Source organism: Panthera uncia (genome assembly GCF_023721935.1).
Source record: "Panthera uncia isolate 11264 chromosome D3 unlocalized genomic scaffold, Puncia_PCG_1.0 HiC_scaffold_8, whole genome shotgun sequence".
Classification (NCBI taxonomy): Eukaryota; Metazoa; Chordata; class Mammalia; order Carnivora; family Felidae; genus Panthera; species Panthera uncia.
In genome coordinates, this window is record NW_026057586.1 from 47,090,124 (window position 1) to 47,111,822 (window position 21,699).

Below are 21,699 nucleotides of genomic sequence, written 5' to 3' on the forward strand. Positions count from 1 at the left end.
CAAGAAAGTTAAAAGACTTGCCTAAGGTCACCCAGTAAGCAAATGAAAAAGGAGTAATGTCTGCTGCATCTAGTCTGACATCCTTCTCCGACAATCTGTAACTTTCTTAGTCACATAGTTTAAAAAAGGGACAGATGGTGGTGATGGCTGCATAACCGTGTACATGCACACTATGCCACTGAACTCAAAAATGGTGAAAATGGCAGATTTTACATCATGTGGATTTTATGACAATTGAACAGTACAGGAAACTAAGTCCCTGGTGGCAGTGTTTCTGGTCCCTGAACATCCATCTGCCTGTCGACATGTACCTGTCCTTCAGAGCCAATTCAAATGGCAGCTCCTGCGAGATGGCAGATAGCTTGACAGAAGTGATCGTCCCCTTCCTGTGTATGCTTTGTAGTGGAGCTCCTGACACCTCTTACCATCTGCACAAAATCCCCTTGCAAAGGCAGAGACTAGTCTTTCGTGCTTTATCAGCTCCCACAAACTGGTATAGTCCTGGGATTTCCAATATTTGGAGAAAAAATACTCCTCTATATAGCCGCGTTGCACATTTATTTGTGTTCCATGATCAACAAAGATTAAAAAAGAAACAGCTGCCCACGAGTGACTATGTGACTCAATAACATGTTAACAACTGATGGCTGTGCTGTCGTGAAGACCTCTGCTTTTCAGTTCATGCATTCAACATGTTGGGCACACGGAGGCTACTCAGGAAATAGCTGGTACTTTCATCGGAGATGCCTGTGGGTTCTATAAAACAACTTTTTTTTTTATGTTTATTTTAGTTTTGACAGAGAGAAAGACAGAGCATGAGCAGGGGAGGGGCAGAGAGAGAGAGAGAGAGAGAAAGAGAGAGAGGGAGACACAGAATCTGAAGCAGGCTCCAGGCTCTGAGCTGTCAGCACAGAGCCTGATGCGGGGCTTGAACCCACAGACCGCGAGATCATGACCTGAGCTGAAGTCGGATGCTCAACTGACTGAACCACCGAGGTGCCCCTGTAAAACAACTCTTAAGGTGTGAGACAAAGTATATTCACCACTATACTGAAAATAATCCTATTCAAACCTAAGCTACAGAGCCATACAAAAATGGATGCCCTAGGGGGACTGTAGTCAAGAGTGTAGGTATAAAGAGCTTTCATGTTGACTCAAAATGAACCACAGTTTTAGAACATCCAGGATATGCACACTTGCCACTGTTAATTCTCTTAAACAGATCAGTTAGGGGACTGGAATAACAGGAAATCCTTCATTAAACGCAAATATTCAGGGAAATGAGAGATTTAAAATTATGTCTGAATTTTAAAGAATCACTTATATGGCCATGTAAGGAGAGTTTATCAGAAGCAGAAAATGCACAGCCACTTGGTACTTTTCTTTAATTTCCACCTCTGCAAGTGTACATCATGATGGCACGACGGCACTTTATGCATCTCAGGGCAAAGACATCCCTTTCTCCACCAGGTGGCAGCATATCTTTATCTCCTGAGAGGAGGCCAAAACATGCACTCTTACTCATATCAGCAATGACAAGCGGTCTCTGCTAAATGATAGGCAGTGTTCAAATACCTCATGTTCTACAAAATTACACTGTAAATTTAAGAAGGTTTTAATAAGTAAAACAAGGTTGGAGCAGACTACTCAAATGCAACTTTGTAACCAGGGCACTAGTGATCCAAACAAAAATATTAACACAATTTAAAAGACATGTTAAATTCCTTAAAAAATATTTAAATTCTTAAAAACTAAAAACCATATTGTAGAAAGTAAAGGATAGGAGTTAAGGGTAGGCTGAGGCTGCTTAGGGCAAAATACACAGAAACCCTCACAATAAGCGTTTTCAAAACAGAGCCTATGACCAAACCAGCAGAAAGGGGGAGCTGCTGTGCAGGACTGAGTCAGTCACCGCTGGGTGACTAGGTAGCACAGAACATTAACATGCTACGGAAAAGGAAGGAGAGGAAGGAGAACCCCACGTCTTCTTGACATCTCCCTCCCATCCGCCAATGTGTGTGGTGAACTCACCACAGAAATAAGCTACTCACCTGCAGTTAAATAGGCGTAATAGCACTGGGACCACCTGGACTCATTTTTCAGCCTCTCAAAGGAATCAAATGCATCCTTGAAATTCAGCTCTATCATGCTGCACCAACCTATGAAAGAAATATTTTTAGTATGGGACCCCAAAGTCATGATTCATATCCTGTCTTTAAGCTAGGAATCTGATACAGCTGACCATCTTTGTCTCAGTGCCACATGCACACTACCTGAAAACCTGAAGACTTTTTTCTCTTAAGTATTTTCAATGTGACATTTTGCATAAGGCAAGACAGCACTTCTGACTTCACAACCCATTAAGCAGTATGGAAGCAGTACACAGAATGACATAAAGATTTCCATGAAAACACCCTAATTTGTATCCTACACTCCAATTTGGGTGGTGAGATTAATCTAAGTACAGGAGTACTTCTCCAAGAGCAGGCACAGACACAGAAAAGGAAGGACTACTGTTAGATTATATACATAGTGAGGATCTCAAACAGTCTTCAAGCACCCGGGTGCTCCTTAATGATTATTAATTCTCGAACCCTTGTGAGAAGTAGAGACAACAAGCCAGTTAGAGATTAAGTACTCCCCCCCCCCCCCGCCCCTCCCCAGGTTGGCAGCAGAGCTGAGAAAGAACCCCCTCTTTCCCAGATCAAAGCACCAGGAGACAAGCATTCTGGGAAGAAGTGGCAGCCACAAAAATGCAGGGAATTCTACCCTCATTTTTACAACAGTACCTGCCATTGCCACATCCCCCTGTGTGCCTGGGCACCTGGCGTACTTCTAATTCTACTAGAGGCTTGCTAAGGTGGCGGACGGTGTTCTCATTTTACCAAGGAGAAAATCTAAGGCACAGAGAGGTGGGTGAGACTTGCTCAAGGCCACAGAGCTTAGAGGGAACTGCTAAGGACTCAAGGCCACTGCTCTCTGCTATCTACCTCCTGCTATATCTGCTTGTCGTGAAGTACTTGTGCCATCTTGGACCTGCCTTTTTAGTACAGGGATGAGAGAGATCCACACTTCCAGAAAATCCAGTGTCAATTCTATGGGATAGGAGAAGTAGACCTAGGACAGTAAAAATCGGGGCTGACAATGTCCATCCTGTAAGATGGGAATTAAGTGCAAAATATGTAGAGGTGCCAATGAATCTGAATCAGAAGCTGAGTTACAACTGGGCTTCTTTTTCTTGGGTTAACCTTGCTAATAGGCCTCAGGGTTAGGCTGTGATGATTTCCAAGCTTCCTTCAGCTCTAACCCTCCACACTGCCACAGACCTGAAAATGCTGCACCAAAAAAAGAGGCCATCATAATCATTGTGCAATACATGCACATATCAAATCGTTAGGGCATACAACTTGAATACAGTATATGTCGATTATATCTCAATAAGTGGAAGAAAAAAAAGAAAGCAGTATCTTAAGAACGAAAAAAAGGCCACCAAATCTAGGCCTTAATTCAAGTTCTTTGAAATACATTCCATCCTACATTATGGCTACTACCCAGAGCTCCAGCAGGGTTTGTATCATATACAAATATTTTTTCCACTGGATTATACCTCATCTCTTTTCCCTAACCCATAACAGGTATTTAAAACACAATACTGTTTCACTAGGAAGTGCCCAGTCTTTTAGTTTGTACTTCTCTTTAAAAAGATTTAGAGGCACCTGGGTGGCTCAGACAGTTGAGCGTCTGACTTCAACTCATGTCATGATCTCACAGCTCATGGGTTCGAGCCCCGCGTCAGGCTCTGTGCTGATAGCCCAGAGCCTGGAGCCTGCTTCAGATTCTGTGTCTCCCCCTCTCTCTGCCCCTCCCCCACTTGTGTTCTGTCTCTGTCTCTCTCTCTCAAAAATAAACATTAAAAAAATTTTTTTTAAAAGATTTAAAGTTATTCAGGAAGACAACTATGTCCACAGCGTATCAGCAAGTGGCAAGCATCCCAGGGTCCCAACCTGACAGGTGTCAAATGCCTCCTGTGCACCCCCCATTTGTCCTTTTCTCTCTGCAGGGGGCCTTAGAGTTCCAGTCTTCCTGTTGATTCCATCACTGCCTCATTATTTCTCCTCACCCTGGCCCCCTCATTCCCTTTCTAGGTGCTGTATGATGTGACCTTGCCCTACTGGGCTGAAACCCTAACAAATATGAAGCCCTTATTACAACGTGTCATTATTTCAAACCCAAACTTGTATGGATTCTCCTCCGCAAGACAGAGCACCTGCTACAAAAAAGGACTGTGGAATTACTAGGGTAAACAGGACAGAATTTAGTGCAGTCAGCAAAAAACTGAGTAACAGCTTTGGGGAAGAGGGAGAAAGCTGTAAGCAAGTAAGTATTTCCATGTCTGTTTATAAATGTGTCTGCAGGAGGGAGGCGAGCAGAAGGAAGGAAGCTAACACATGTGGAGGGTGTTCTGAGGACCAGGAGCCCCACCTGACACTCGTTCCTACTGCATCTAAATCTCACAACCACTGAGGGCAGGCACCCGAACACTCATGACAACCATGAGTCTTAAACCGTTTGTCCCAGGTCTTTGAGCTAGTCGGCAGAAGGGCTGGGATTGGGGTCAATGTGCCCAACTCTCTCCCACGCTGTATTTTTCTTTTCAGGTAAACACCACTGTGAGGGAGGAAAACTTAGTTTTGGATTCCAATGTACAGTCCGGTAAGGTTATTTACAAATGAGTTTTAGTCAATTCTTTTCACAGGACCTATTATCCTAAAATCAAATGTTCTAAAGAGTAAACTAACGCAGTAATGACAATCACGGAGATAAGTTATCACCCCTTGTGCTCTGATGACAAAGTCTTACCATAAATGGCAGCAAGTATTTTACAGAAGATACAAACTGAACAGCATTAATAATGCAAACGTGCACAAGAATGAAGACTTGTGACAGGAAGCTAGACATCCAGCCGGACACAAGCAGAATGCATGAATGCCAGGTCGTGACAAGAAGCTGGACAGACATTTCATATTTACCGATTTCATACAGACAGACATGCTGGATCTCTCTCTGATCTATCGCAAGTTCCAAAGCAGTATGGAAAGAAGTCAAGGCACTGTTGATTTGACACTGAGGAAAGAATGAAAACAGAGTTACTGGCTAAGAGCTGCCATGAACATTACAATCCTTTCCATTCCAATATGTCTTCTTCCTTAACAGTCATTTTAAACAGATTAAACAATTTAGAGATTTCTGGGGGCGCCTGGGTGACTCCGTCAGTTAAGCATCCAACTTCGGCTCTGGTCCTGATCTCACAGTTGGAGGGCTTGAGTCCCGCATCGACCTCTCTGTGCTGACAGCTTGGAGCCTGGAGCCTGCTTCAGATTCTGTCTCCCTCTCTCTCTGCCTCTCCCTACTCATTCTCTCCTTCCCCCACCGCCCTCAAAAAAAAACATTAAAAAAAAAAATTTAAGATTTCTGGAACGTTCCAATTTGTCTCAGTTGTGAGATGAACCTGGCTAGGCACAAAACACTTCTTTTGCTCTGGCGGGAGATGCCCCCACTGAGGGCTTGCTCACGCCTTCTCCTACAGCATACTTTTCAGACTTGGACCATACAAAGGACTTGCTCCACTGTAACTGCTAATCCAGCCCCTGGTTACCAGAGAGGTCCTGCAAGGACAGGGTCTAGACTTCACCCTCCTGTGTATACAACAGGCATATATTAGAGATAACTACAGGTTTGGTTTCACGCCCCCAGTACTGCAAATACTGCAACAATGCGGGTCAGAGGAATTTTCCGGTTTCCCAGTGCATACAAAAGTTACGCTCCTACTATACTGTTGTTTAAGTGTGCAATAGCATGATGCCCAAAAAACAGCGCACATATCTTAATTAAAAAATACTTTATTGCTAAAAAACGCTGGCCATCATCTGAGCTTTCGGCAAGTTGTAATCACAGATCACCATTAACAATAACAAAAAACTTCAAAATATTGCCAGGATTACCCAAATGTGACAGAGACATGAAGTGAGCAGATGTTGCTGGAAAAATGGCGCCAACAGACTTCACGGAGGGTTGCCACAAACCTTCAATTCATAAAAAACCCCAGATCTGCAAAGCGCAATAAAGGACAACAAAAGGGAGTGTGTCTGGCCCCGCCCCAGGCCAGAAAGACCCCCATCGGTATTGAGTGACTGCGTGAAGCCTCCTTTAATCCTGCCCTCAGCTCGCTCTCCCTTCTGTGACCCACTCCGCCTGCCATACAGTCCTAGGTCAATTCTGTACCTAAAATGCTGTCTGATTGCTCCCGGTCATCACCTCTCCTCTACCCACACTCACTTCTGACTTTTGCATTAATCTAGTACTGTCCAGAGTCCAGCAGACTCTCCCAGGACTGTTCTCACTCCTGATTAAATACATTTAGTGCTTCTTTCCACTAAAGAGCCCTTTCAAAGTCTGCCAACCTCATACCAGAGCACCTGATAAAAGCACCTAAAAAGCATCAACAGCATAAAAGAGTTCAAGTCAATCCTAAATACAGCAAAGACAGGTGTTAACAAATACAAATCCTAAATGCCCTACAAATTTGGCACAGCCCTGCTCTCAGGGGCCTTCCCTGCCCCTGCAGGTGTCATTCCATGCCCGCTGCCCCACACTCAGCCCTCCCTGGGGTCCCCTTTGTGCCCGTTCTGCTGATCCCTGGCCACCAACTTTTCGGGGTCCCTACTGCCTCTTCTCCCCACAGACAGCCAGGCAGGGGCAGGGAGGATCACAAATGAGAGCCTGCGGCATTTCGCATATCTCGGCTCCTTTAGTGATGCATGGTCACTGCAGGAGGCCTCTTGGACACCCGCATGCCACACAGATGAGTCAGGGAGATCCTCAGGACAGCCAGTGACTCAGGAACATCGTAAGCCAAATGACTCGTGAACCAAGGCCTCGGCTGAATCAATAACTATTCGCGTCCCATAGTAACACTTCACTGGGCCAGGACGGTTCGGACTGTGGTGTTCAATCCCTTAGCACCATCTACGGAGGCGAAGAGAGGACATACATCCCCGCGCCAGTGACTCCTGTTCTCGAGGAGGTTAACATCTAGTTGGAGGTAACCTCTTAGGAATGTGAGACAGGCCCAACCCTGTCAGACATTCACACTGGATGTAAGCACATAGCCACCAAGGTCCCAAAGAGGCAAAAAAATAATAATTATTATTTTCAAAAATTTTTAAGATCTCATATGCAGTGTGCATGTGTGTGCGTACACAGGACGCTCATCACACCGCCCGCTTCCCCTTTCTGGATCAACACTTCTTTCCACGCATCACACACACACTCAATTTAGCCCGTTTGCACAAAACCGCAGTGCTGGCAATTCTGCTTTGCAGGCATCTCCTCAGTTTGCTAAATTCCTGACCCTCAGTGGTCCCACACAAAATACTTCTGGATGAGCCACTGCCACCAAGCTGTCTCCAGCTGCAGGACAATGCAATGCCACACCGCCCTTCAGAAGACCAAAAACTACTTGTGAACACTAATTACCGGGCAACTACTAAGTGCCTAGGATGGTACCGGCTTGAGGTACAAATCACAGCAAAGCTTTAAATGCAAGTGTAGGAGAGACAAAAAGAAAAAAAACCCATCTGAATGAACATTGTTTCCCTTAACCCTTTCAAAAATCTGAGATCGCCATGTATTCGGTTCCATTTTCAGATGGAGAAACAAAGGTTCCAAGAGGTGGAGTAGTTCGATCAAGGTCAACAAGCTAGCAGCAGACTAGCATTTGCTCTGCTGTGCCTGCCTCCAGAGCGAGCTTTCCTCAGGCAGGGCACATCCAGGCCCCATTACATTAAAAGCCTGGAGATGGGGAGATTATCCTGGATTATCAGGGTGGACCTAAATGCAATCACAAGTGAGGGAAGCAGAGGGGAGGAGGCGACGTAATCACAAAGGCACAGACTGGAGGCACAGCCACAAGCGCAAGAACCATCAGAGCCCACAAAAGGTCTTCTGGGCCTCCAGAGGGAGGGCAGCCCCGATCACTTTGATTTCAGCCAGTGAAACAGAGTCTGGACTTTGGACCTCCAGAGCTGTGTGAGAATAATGTCTGCTGTTTTAAGCCACCAAGCTTGTTACATGGCCTTAGAAAGTGAGTACAGGGTCTTGCTTTCAAAATTAAACTGTGAAGAAAGTACCGCTGATCCTTCCGTTTGTTAGAAGCGCTCTGACAGAACACGAGACCACTATGGAGCTTAGCGATACTATTCCAAGAATAAGCATAACTACAAAATAAATGCTAGTTCCGGCCTGATTACTCATTAAGGAATTGCAATGAACAGACATTAAAATGGTGAAAACAGATTTCCCCTTTTTCACCAAAATAATTTAAAATAAAAATAATCCAATACGGGTTTTTAGGATTATAAATTCTAATATTCACAACAGAGCAGAGAAAGGAGAATTATCCTCAATTTGATACTTGATTCACAGCCTAATTTTTTGAGGAAATACACATACGCTGGGCTCAAGAGAATACAGAAAACGGGCTAGCGTGAAATAGCCGTGAAGCCCAGAATCGGAGGTCAAGTACCACCTAGGCTTTTGTCTGGTGAATTACCCACGGACACTGTATCACAAAAACTGCCTGAAAGTCTCCATTTCTTCACTGGTAAAATGAGGAAATAATGTTGGCAAGCATCTGCTAAAGCATGAGTCTTTGCCAAATTAAATGGAGCATACTTGCTGCCAAATTAAATTCAGCACAATGTGTAAGTACTGCTTTGTTACTACAGAGACACAGAGCGTTCTTCCAGCCATTCAGGACTTCTTTCTGGATGGCTGTACTCCTAGGCAGTTTATGATACTTGCGGCGACTGTCAAAGGGCTTTGTTCCTCCATCATATTCTGCGAGTGAATGCTGCCGGTATGGAGGAAAACTCTGGATGTTTGCAGGATGATTTTGCATATGTCACATTATTATACTCATGGATCCTCATGATTGTTTTAGCTTTTTCTCTTGGATCTGGGGAGATATTCAAATCATTTGCAAATAATGACAGTGTTGTCTCTTCCTCTACAAGAGACTTAATTGGAGAGAACCACCAGTTAAAATGCTGTTAGCAAGCACAGCACGCTTCGCTTTATTCCCTCGCTTTATTCCCGTCTTTAATGAGGATGTTCTAACGTTGCAACATTAAATATAGCTTGAGGCACGTTTTTAGTAGATGCCACCTTTACCAAATAAAGAAAAGCCCTTTCTATTTCTAATTTGCTAATAGTTTCTTGGTTTTTGTTTGTTTTTTTTTTTTAAGTGGATTTCATTAAATGCTATTTGGGCCTCTACTGATGGGACTGTGCGGTTTTATCAATTACCTCCTTAATGCAGGTCATAACAGGAACACATTTCCTGAGGCTGAACGACGCTGGCCTTTCTGAAATAAGCCCTACTAAGGTCATAATACAGCATATCAAAAATACATTGTTGGATCTAACTTACTAATATTTATTTAGAGCTTCTATGTTCAGAATGAAGTTGACCTATAGGTTTTTGTTCAGTGCTCTCCTCTAGGAGTTTTGGTATCAGGATCATACCAGAACTAGCAGACTTGTAGAAAATATTTTCATACTTCCTATGCTCTGGAACTATAAATAACTAGTTCACTACAAAGCCACGCCTTTCAATTGAATAATTCATTTAAAATGTTTAAAATACCATAACTTCAATTTTTTCCTTTAATGGAGACACGACATAACAGAGAATGTTAAAATTTAGTCAATAGTACCAGATTTCAGCGCCAACTTCACAAACAACACAGTTTTGGGCCTTGAGAAAAAAATTATAATTTTCAGGAGATCTTGAAATAAATGAATTAATGCACACACAATGCTCTTGGGGAAGGTACATTGCCTTTAAAAACAGGTGTATGTCATGGGGCACCTGGATGGCTCAGTCGGTTTAGCAGCCAACTTCAGCTCAGGTCATGATCTCACGGTTTGTGAGTTTGAGCCCCGCATGGGGCTCTGTGCTAACAGCTCAGAGCCTGGAGCCTGCTTTGGATTCTGTGTCTCTCTTGCTCTCTGCCCTTCCCCTGCTCATGCACTCTCTCTCAAAAATAATAAATAAACTTTAAAAAATAAAAATTAAAAAAAATAAAAATAGGTGTATGTTACCTGTTAGTAGTGCCAGGAAATCACAATATTGTTTTCCAACATTTAGAAAGAGGATTTGCAATAAATGGTAAGTAAGCTTCTCACAATTTGTTTTAGACTACTGGGAGAAATTCTAGATTCTTTCCTGTAGACATAATTAAGAGCCATTTAAGATTCTACCACAAACATATAAATCTGTATTCTTGCCTAACCCAAACACAGACATACCTAGAGACACAAGGGACAAAGGAAAAAGGAAACATGTAAGTGGCCACAAATCCCATTTTCCAAGTTTAAAAATGTAAGCTATTTCCACATCAATATATTTTTAAAGCCCTTTAGAAAGTAAAGATTTCAGGGCACCTGGGTGGCTCAGTCAGTTAAGCAGCCAACTCTTGATTTTGGTACAGGTTATCTTACGGTTCCTAAGATTGGACCCCTCATCAGGCTCCACACTGACAGCACGGAGCCTGCTTGGGATGCTCTCTCTCCCTCTCTCTGCCCCCCCCCGCCCCCGCTCGTACGCACTCTTGCTCTCTTTCAAAATAAATAAACTTTTTAAAAAAAGATCTCAAAGTACAAATATGAAAACACAAAGAGTCCGAATAATTTTCAGAGTCATCACAGTAAGCTTGCAGTTACTAATGTTACATTCTATTCTACTCAAAGATTCCCACTAGCAATACCAAGCTGCGAAGATACATTAAATTCAGATAGCAAGCAAAAGGTTCCCTTTGTAGAGTCGTGGGGGAAAAAAAAAAGGTGTTAATGGAAACAAGGCCAAGTCCTTTTGGAGACCTGACCCAGACTCTGGTGCCAAAAGGACATCAAATTCCAGACTTCCCTGAATCTGTAAGGCAAGATTCCACTTCCCCAGCGAACAGTTTCCTTTTGTGCCACCACCAAATTCTGTTTAACATGAAATGATAGCATTCAATTGCCGACAAAAAGGTCTCAGCTCAGAGCCAGTCCACTGGCATTCAAATAATGTTGGTACCACTTAATTCTGTGGTGTTAAACACAAGAGAGGAGATCGCTGTTTGTGGTGGCAAATCCAAGAACATGATAGTTCCTGTGGACCCAGCCACTAGGAGAGGGTGTTCCTATGTGGACCACTGTAACACGCAGTTGAGCATTTTCAGCTGTTAGATATGGAAGTTTGTAAGATACAGGCACATTCTTTCAAGAGGTTTTAAGTAACCAGGAAGCAGAGTTTGTCAGGCACAGGCAGAATTCCTGAGATGTGTCCAGAATGTCAAGAACACAGTATGTACTCTGCAAGTAAGAGCCTGTGCGTGTGTTAGACGATGAAAGGGTTTAGGGCGCCTGGGTGGCGATTAAGCGTCTGACTCCTGATTTCACCTTGGGTCATGATTTCACAGTTGGTGAGTTCAAGTCCCATGTCGGGCTCTGCACTGACAGCCTGGAGCCTGTTTGGGATTCTCTCTCTGCCTCTCCCCACCCCCTCAAAATAAATAAACTTTAAAAAATATATTTGAAAAAAGAGAACGAAAAGGGTCACAAAGTATCTAAATTCATGAGGCACCTGGGTACTAAATATACATGAAATATATATAAATAAATACATAAAAAGCACCAAATATTCAGAATACTAAATATTCATAAGACATTAATATTCAGGTGGCCTTAATCTGACCATCCATTGGTGACACCCATGCTGGCACCGTGTGTCCTCTACCCAAGAAACACTAATAAAACCCGAGGGTCCACTGCTTTACTGTGGCCAGTCGTACAGAGCGATGCAAGACGTTACATGCGTGTATGCTGGGCCTCAGGTAGCACGGCCTTTCCCCCCGCGCCGGCACTCCATCCTCAGAGCATTAACCGAGGCTACCCTTTTCGCTTGCTTCTTGCTGTTTTACACTGATTTGATAAACCATGTGGTTCATGTCTACTTTAAATTGGCGTGTGACTCTTTCCATTTTGACCCCTGAGAGAATTTTGGCACATTGAGGGAATGTGCAGGGCACCGTACTCAGAGGCTACCAGGGTATCTGAGGTGCCTGTGAAAAGAAAGGAAAACCCTAAGCGCCTGTGAGGAGACACTAATTGGCACTGATAGCTGTGATGTGTGGAACTGCATCCCCCCAAAATTCACATGTTGAAATCCTAATCCTCACCATCTCAGAATGTGACTGTGTTTGGAGATAAGGTCTCTAAAGAGGTAACTACATTAGAATGAGGTCTTTACGGCAGGCCCTAATCCAATATAACCGGAAGCCTCATAAGAAGGAAGGAGATGAGGACCCAGGCACGTGTGCACACACACAGGAAAGAACACATGAAGACACAGGGAGGAGACTGCTCTCTACAAGCCAAGGAGAGGAGGCTCAGAAGAAAATCAACCCTGCAGACTTCCAACCTCAGGACTACAAGACAACTAATTTCTGTCCCCTTTCTGTAGTTCCTTGTCATGGCAGCCTGAGGAAACGAATACATCAACTGTCAGAGGTCTCCTTTCTCTGGGGAGCCATTCCCGTACATGATGGGAATCAGAAGGGTCCTGCTTGTCTGGAAAAGCTTTCTGGTCTTAGGAAGGGTGTGAGTACCTGACCGAAGATAGCAGATCAGACCACCTGCTCCTCCCTCCCCCTCAGAATCCACTCCTGGAATGTTTCTTACAGGTGATGAACGGGGGCAGGTTTGGTCTCTGCGTGCATGTATGTGTATGTGTAGGTCTCTCCATGTGTGAGAGTGCATATATGGTACATCTAAGTTATTCCCTATACAGATTGTGGATTAATTTGTATAAATACATGACTACATGTCCCAAAGGTTTTATGAATTTACATATGTACCAACAGTTTATAAGAGACCATTTCCCTAAACCTTTTCCCAACAAAGAATGTTTTTCAGCATTTGCCAATTATGTTTTCCCTTGTTTTAATTTGCAGCTCATTGATTCTATCATGGGGGTAAAAGGTTACTCACCATTTGTGCATCTTATTTTATGGATTGTCTGTTCAGGTATTTTGTCTATTTTTCTTTTTGTCTGTTTATCCTTCTACTACGTTCTATGTTTCTAAGAGTTCTTTCTATGTTAAGGACACTAATTCTAGCTTTATTCTCATTTTTTAAAAAAACTTTGTTTACATTATAATATAGGAGTTCGTTTATAGGTCAGTTCTACCAGTATTTTGATCCATGTACTACCAATTCTGTCACTCTTTTTCTTAAACAAACTTTAAAACCAAAGCATTATTGGGGAGCCTGGGTGACTCAACTGGTTGAGCGTCCGACTTCAGCTGAGGTCACGATCTCACGGTTTGTGGGTTCGACCCTCGCATCGGGCTCTGTGCTGACAGCTCGGAGCCTGGAGCCTGCTTCGGATTCTGTGTCTCCCTCTCTCTCTGCTCCTCCCTGACTTGTGCTCTGTCTCTCAAAAGTAAATAAGTGTAAAAAAAATTTTTTAGAATGATTTATTTTTGAGAAAGAGGGAGAATGAAAGGGGGAGGGGCAGAGAGAGAGGGACAGAGAGAGAATCCCAAGCAGGCTTTGCACTGTCAACTCAGACAATGACGTGGGGCTTGATCCCATGACCTGAGCCTCAACTAAGAGCCAGAAGCTCAACCAACTGAGCCATCCAGGCACACCTAATGTTTTGGTTTTACACAGTCCTTGATTGGGGAGGATGGAGCCTTTAATACCACCACACACATGGAATCTACAAATTATGTGTAATTGAGGGGACTTTTCAAAATGCCATAAACATGGCTGCTCCCATTCTGACAAAAACCCAGGAGCTATAAAAACAGAACTATCATCACAGCACAATGAAGAAAGGCAAAAGGCAAGGGGCCGGAGTATTCATTCAAGGTGCACAAACACCTGTGCCCTCTCACACTCACTCACTCTTGAAGCCCTGGTGTCTGGAGCTGGGCACTGGTCAAGGCATTTGAGATACCCAGTGACAGAAAGAGTCCCTGCTTCGTGGAGATTGCTTTCTCATTCTAAGGGGGAGAGCCAGACCATGAGCAAAGAAGAAAGAGACTTCACCCTGAGTGTGCAGTGAACAGGAGTCTCTGGGCAGAAATGAGGAGGGTTGGTAAAGGAGACAGGGAGACCAGTGGCAGGAGTGAGGCCAACACATCCAATACCACAGTCATGGAAGGTTTCCCTGAGAAGGTGACCGAAAGTGGCTCTCCCATCCCTCAAGTTCCACCTCCTCCACCCTCTCTTCCCCAGTCATCCCCACCAACAGTGACCACCCATTCATTTGGCACTTTCATTGCCTTGAGCCATTACCTTTTCATGCATTCAACATTGCTATTCATAGTTAGATTATGAATGACTTCTGGGGCAGGGACTTTTTCTCTCTTTCTCTTGGCATCCCCCCCCCCCCAAAGGCCTTTTATATCACAGGCAACAAATTTGATTACGTACAAATAATGGAATACAGTAGTTTTATTTTCAGCACCTTCACATGGATAGCAACCCCCTTGAAAAAGCGTTGTGTGACCAAATCCAGCACTAATGAGTGGTCCAAGTGATTAACGCACCAGTTACATTTCCTTGGTCTCTCAACGGTTACACATAGGATGTTGACAAAAAGTGTCACAGAAAGTGCTTTATATTGGATTTACAATCCAGATGCAATTCTGTCTAAATAGGAAAAGCCCTGTCCAAGTACCGTGTGCTGAGTGCTTTACCATATCCACATTACATTATTTAGGGCTAGCAAGGGAGAGGCACTGTCCTCTTTCTATGCATAAGGACACAGACTCAGAATGCTCAGCCAGTCAGGAAGTAAAAGAGCCTGTTTTGAGCTAAGTCAGATGCTTTTTCAGCTGTACCACACTGCCTTTTAAAATGACATGGAATTTATATGAAAAACAGCAATGAATTTAAAAGAAATGTGCATATATTAAAGATACTATTGAGGCACCTGGGTGGCTCGGTCGGTTAAGCGTCCGACTTCAGCTCAGGTCATGATCTTGCAGTCTGCGAGTTCAAGTCCCACGCTGGGCTCTGTGCTGACAGCTCAGAGCCTGGAGCCTGCTTCAGATTCTCCCTCTCTCTCTGCCCCTTCCCCACTCACACTCTGTCTCTCAAAAATGAATAAATGTTAAAAAAAATTTTTTTTAAGATGCTACCAAAAAAACTAAAATTAACAGTGAAAAAGATAATGCAAAGAATTAACTCTGAAAAACATACAATAATCTACAGAAAATCACACTACACAAAAGGCAGCAATTCAAGATAAACAAACACACCTAGAAGAAAACAGATGGAGAAGATCCAATATGCACGGAGATTTACACGAGAGAAATAGAAGCCATAATCAGGAAAGCAACTTTAAGAAGTTTTCCTACAACTGAATGACATCTCTACAAAGGATGTCAAATGGGCAAGTTCCTATGTTTTTTTTTCCTCAAAGATAATTAAAGGCAAGTTGAAAAAATCAGAAGCAATCCCATGTAGTTAATTCTGAAGATTAAAGAACCACAAAAAACTTTTATGACAGCTTTGTTGAGATATATTTCACACACCAGAAAACTTACCCTTTTAAAATATGCAATTAAGTGGCTTCAGTATATCCACAGAAGTATAAAATTTTAAGCTGGGGGCAAAAAAAACCCTTAAGAATGATGTAGCCTACTGTTTCTTAAAGTGTATTCTACTGAACCCTTCGGTTCTCACAGGCTACTGTATAAAAAAGAATTTTCCTGGTCAAATAAGTTGGGTAAACACAGACGGCGTGCCTGTATACTCTAGCTCCCTCACAGTGCAAAACTCAAGTCTCTGAGCAGTCCCAGCATATCCTGATTTGCCTGACACAGAACCTCTTTTCATGGAACATATCCCAACTAGTCAATTAAATCAGGGCTCCAGGGCAGACGCTGCAGAAAAACCCTAATTTTCCAGGTGAAGAAAGAGCGCCAGAGAAGGTTGACTGGCTTGACTGAGGTCTTACAGCTCTTTCAAGTTGTCTGGTCTGTGAGCAACCACTGGGAAGGAGACAGTGCCTGTATGGTTTATGACAGAGCCAAACCAGATCCTTAGACTTAGCCCAGAGCTCTTTCTCCAAAGCTACATAGATCAAAACCTGAAGCAACGGGACAAGATTGCCAGAGCTAACAAGCCCTCTGTCAGACAGCGCAGAGAAATGAATACTATTACCCCAAACAAAGCAACACACAGCTTCAAGAACTCAGCTGCCCAAATGTTAAGAGTCCACAGTCATAAAGAAAATCAGGAAAGCTCGACACGATGCTGTGAGAAAATATAAAATTTCCTCCAAGAGCTTTAGACAAGGGGTAGGGTAAAAGTGAGAAATGCTATTTCCTGAAACCTGACTCTGTCACCTCTCAAGGAGTTTACAGTATGCTCATTCGCATCAGAAGAGTGAGGAACAAAGGACTGGAACACTGCATGGATATGTGAACCCATGTTTCAAATAGAAGACAGACAAGTCAAACATCAAAATCATTTTTTTTCAATCTAATACTAAAGAAAAATCTCAAAAACACGTAAGCATTAAAAGAAACAGAATAAACAAACACAACCCTGAAGGGCAAAGGAAAACAATGCACATGTAACACACAATTAAATATGAACAAGGAACTCTTCTATGAGAAAGGAGATTTGGACTGAGAGACAAAAATCAAATGATCTGTTGTTTCCCTAGTCACCCTCATTCCACCTGCCTCTCTCCCACCAAATGTTCCAGCCCCACTGAGATTGGATCTCCCACTATCTGGTGGCTTCTTGGCTCTGGGCTTGAATGCAGGCTAATCCCCCACACTCTTACCTCTACCTTCAAACTCCCACACTCGAAACAGCCTGCCCCAATCCCCCCACTTCTGTGTTGCCTTCCCCAGCTGTGAGGGCAGCACAATGGTGAGCCACACCAAGCTTTACCTTCCAGTAGGCCTGTGTTTATGCCGCTTGAAGCCTGGCCACATCTCCAGCTGCTTACTGCCTGCCTGCCACACAGTCCTGCTCTCTCCAGGGCATGTGCTCCCTCACTGTCCCCATGCTGCTGCAGTCTTGACACCAGCTCTGTCATCATTACAGCCAATGAGGACTAGCACTCACTCACAGCTCCAAGAGCGGCACAGGCCTCCCAGATGACCACCTCGCTGAATCTTAACAGCAAAACTATGCCCTAGGTTCCCTCAGCCCCGGGCTACTGCCAGGCAGAGGATGAGGGCCACACAGAGACCCAAACAAACCTACCAGACAGAGCAGTCCTCATCACACAATTTATATAATAAATGTAATAAATGTAATCAGTCATAACAAATGTAATCAATCATAACACAAAACACTTGGCAAGAACATTTAATAGCACTAAACCTTTAGGAAGCTTGAAGGAAACCAGTCTCTTCTACTCACAACACTTCTGACATCATAAAGAATAAAAACAAACAGCCAGAGGAAGAGGCCCATAGCACAAGGTCCAACAGGGTCCTGAGCACAGAAACTTCTGTCCCTTAGAGTTCGGGGTGTGCCACACTCCCAGCACATGGATGCATTCACCTACCCGGAAGCTCTCTGAACCCCATCGTTTAGGATTTTAATGGAGGATCCATTAGTTAGGCTTGATTGAATAAATCATTGGTCTGGATGACTAACTCAATCTCCAGCCCCAATTCATTCCAGGAGGTTGGCAGTAGGAAGTGCTACTCAAAGTTCCAACCCTCCCATCCTACCAACCAGCCCTCCTCCTGCAGCTACCTAGGAGTCACAGTCAACCCATTACCGTAACTCAGGGTAAGGCTGAAAGGGGCTTGGTATGAGTAGCAACATACTCTTCTATCACCTCTCAACGAGGAAATTCCCGGGTTTTAGAGTTCTGTGCCAGGAACTAGGGACAAAGACCAAATGCATCTCTCACTGTAGCAATATTACAGCTCCCAAACCCTCTCAAGAAAACAAAATGCAAGCAGAACTTCAAAGCACACAGTACAATCCCTAAATGAGAGCACAGATACCTATTAAGAGAAATACAAAGTTTTAAAAAAATGGATTAGAAGACAAGCTAAATTAAGGAAAACTAGACAGAAAATGGAAATAAAAAATAAATTGATAAAAAATCACATTTAAAGCCAATGTATCCAAAAGCCCAATCACAGACACAAATTTATAAAATACCGCAAACAGCACAAAAATACCACAGATAGAAAGTGACACATTTTTACATATCTATTAATAGTACTGGCATATTTTTAAATAGTAAGTGGAAATAGAAAAACTACAATATAAAACTAAAATGCATAGAACAGTAAGATGTTTTAAAACATGATTGAAGAAATATTACTAAGGAATTGATTTCAAATGGGTACCCGAATAACAGAAAAACACTCAAATGTTTAATAATGGTTTCATTACTTTAAGTGACCTGCTTCTTCAAACTGTAAAAAAGATAGTCTACTAACCAACTCATTTTTATAATATATCAGATTTAAAGCTCACTAAGAATAAGCCTCCTTGAATATTTTCACATTGAAATATATGTGATTTACTTAGAAGTTACATATAAAACATTTGCCAACATATAAAATATTATATACATAATATGTGTGTGTGTGTATAATTTATTAACAAATAAAAGGAAAGTAACACTGGATTGAGAAAGAAGGCTTGACTTCTAGTGCCTCCTTAATCCCAAAATAACTAGGTACACTTACACATACTTATGTTATTTGGACCCCTGTTTACTCAGAACAGGACAAATGTACACACACAAACATTATCAAGTGTAATGGAAGAAATAAAGGGGCATCCCTAAATTAACAGACATCCTCAGAAATTAATGAAATATTCTAAATCTCAATTAAAATCTCCCTGTAATATGCAGAAACTGACAAACTAATAGTTAAGCATATATATGAGAAAACAAGTAGATAAAATACTGAATACTTTTTTCATGTTTATTTAGTTTTGAGAGAGAGAGAGAGAAAGAGAGAGAAAGAGAGAGAAAGAGAGAGAGAGAAAGAGAGAGAGAGAGAGAGAGAGAGAGAGAGAAGGGAGAAAGAGAGAAGGATTGAGAAACAGAATATGAAGCAGGCTCCAGACTCTGAGCTGTCAGTACAGAGACCGACACAGGGCTTGAACCCACAAACCGTGAGATTATGACCTGAGCTGAAGTCAGACACTTAACTGACTAAGCCACCCAGGCACCCCACTAAATAGGTACTTTTCATGGCAATAGTCGACCTATGTTATATTCAAAGCATTATAAAATCACAATTATCAAGGCTAAGTAACAGTCATTTAAAAATATAAAAACGTCTCAAAAATAGACTCCATCTGCATCTTTTCTGACCATAGCACTATGAAATGAGAAATCAACCACAAGAAAAAGTTTGGAAAGAGCACAAATACATGGAGGTTAAATAACATGCTACTAAACAATGAATATGTCAACCAAGAAGTCAAAGAATAAAAAATTACATGGAAACAAATGCAAATGAAAACACAACGATCCAAAATCTTAGATGCACAAAAGTGGTTCTTAAGAGGGTAGTTTATAGTAATACAGGCCCAACTCAAGAAGCAAGAAAAACCTCCAACAACCCAACCTTGCACCAAAAGGAACTAGAAAAAAGAACCCAAGCCCAACAAAAGGAAATAAAGATTAGAGCAGAAATAAAAGATAGAAACTTCAAAAAACACAACAGATCAATGAAACCAGGAGCTGATTTTTTTTTTTTTTTTTAAGATCAACAATATGGATAAACTTCTAGTCAGACTACCAAACAAAGTAGAGAGAGGACCCAAATAAACAAAATCACTAATGAAAGAAGAGAAATAACCTACACCACAGAAATACAAACAACAGCAAGAGATTATTATGAAAAATTATATGCCAACAAACTGGACAACTTGGAAAAAAAATGGGTAAGTTCCTAGAAACATATAACCTACCAAAATGAAAGCAGGAAGAAACAGAAAATTGAACAGACCAATTACCAGCAATGGAACTGAATTAATAATCAAGAAACACCCCAAACCCTAAAGTCCAGGACCAGATGGCTTCACAAGTGAATTCTACCAAACATTTAAAGACGACGTTTTTTGGGGGAGGGTGGGGGGAGGGAGTGTTATTTATTTTGAGAGCAAGAAACAGAGAGAGGGCGCATGTGCACAAGAGTGAGTGAGGGGACAGGCAGAGAGGGAGAGAGAGAATCCCATGCTGACAGCATGGAGCCTGACATGGGGCTTGATCCCACAAACCATGAGATCATGACCTGAGCTGAAATCAAGAGTCAGACACTTAACAGACTGAGCCACCCAGATGCCCCAAAAGAAGAGTTAACTGATTTTTCTCCAACTATTCCAAAAAATACAAGAAGAAGGAAAACTTTTCAATTCATTCTATGGGGCCAATATTACCCTAATACCAAAACCAGATGAAGACACTACAAAAAAAGAGAACTACAGGCCAGTATCTCTCATGAATATAGATGCCAAAACCCTCAACAAAATATTAGCAAACCGAATCCAACAATACATTAAAAAAATACACCATGACCAAGTGGGATTTATTCACAGGATGCAAGTGTGGTTCACTATTTGCAAAAACAATCAACATGACACATCACATCAATAACAGAAAGGATAACAACCATAGGACCATTTCTACAAATGCAGGAAAGGCATTGGACAAAGTACAATATCCATTCGTGATAAAAACCCATTGCAAAGTAGGTCTAGAGGGAACATATCTCAACATAATAAAGTCCACATATGAAAAACCCACAGCCAACTTCAGACTCCATGGTGGAAAACTGGGAGCACTTTTTGTAAGGTCAGGTACAAGACAAGGATGTCCACTCTTACCACTTTCATTCAACACAGTACTGAATCATAGCCACAGCAATCAGACAACAAAAATAAAAGACATCCAAATTGGTCAGGAAGAAGTAAAATTTTCACTATTTGCAGATGTCATGATACTATACATAGAAAACCCTAAAGACTCTAGCAAAAAACTACTAGAACTAATAAATGAATCTGGTAAAGCCACAGGATACAAAAATCAATGTAGAGAAATCTGTTCCATTCCTATATAATAATGGAGCAGCACAAGGTGAATTTAAGAAAACAATCCCATTTACAATTGCACCAAAAACAATAAAATAGGAATAAACTCAGCCAAAGAGATGAAAGACCTGTACTCTGAAAGTTTAAAACACTGATGAAAGAAATTCAAGACAACACAAAGAAGTGGAAGGACATTCCATGCTTGCAGGTTGTAAGAATAAATATTGTTAAAATATCCAAAGCATTCTGCACATTTAATGCAATCCCTATCAAAATACCAACAGCATTTTTCACAGCACCAGAACCAACAATCCTAAAATTTGTATGGAACCACAAAAGTCCTCAAATAGCCAAAGCAATCTTGAAAAAGAAAACTGGAGATATCACAATTCCAGATCTCAGGTCATATTATAAAGCAGTACTAACTAAAACAGTATAGTACCATCATAGAAACAGACATACAGATCAATGGCATAAAACAGAAAATCCAGAAATAGACCCACAATTACATGGCCAATCTTTGACAAAGGAAAAATGAATATA

The 21,699-nt window shown here is 42.1% G+C and overlaps 1 protein-coding gene across 1 annotated transcript in view; it reads right to left on the reverse strand.

The window, feature by feature from the left end:
• TTC39C (tetratricopeptide repeat domain 39C) overlaps window positions 1-21,699 on the reverse strand; it is a 109,153-nt gene that overhangs the window by 11,910 nt on the left and 75,544 nt on the right. The window contains exons 7-8 of the mRNA XM_049619621.1: window positions 5,031-5,124; window positions 2,052-2,159 (exon numbers count right to left, since the gene is read on the reverse strand). Coding sequence (XP_049475578.1) covers window positions 2,052-2,159; window positions 5,031-5,124 — 202 coding nt within the window. The remainder of the gene's footprint in view (window positions 1-2,051; window positions 2,160-5,030; window positions 5,125-21,699) is intronic.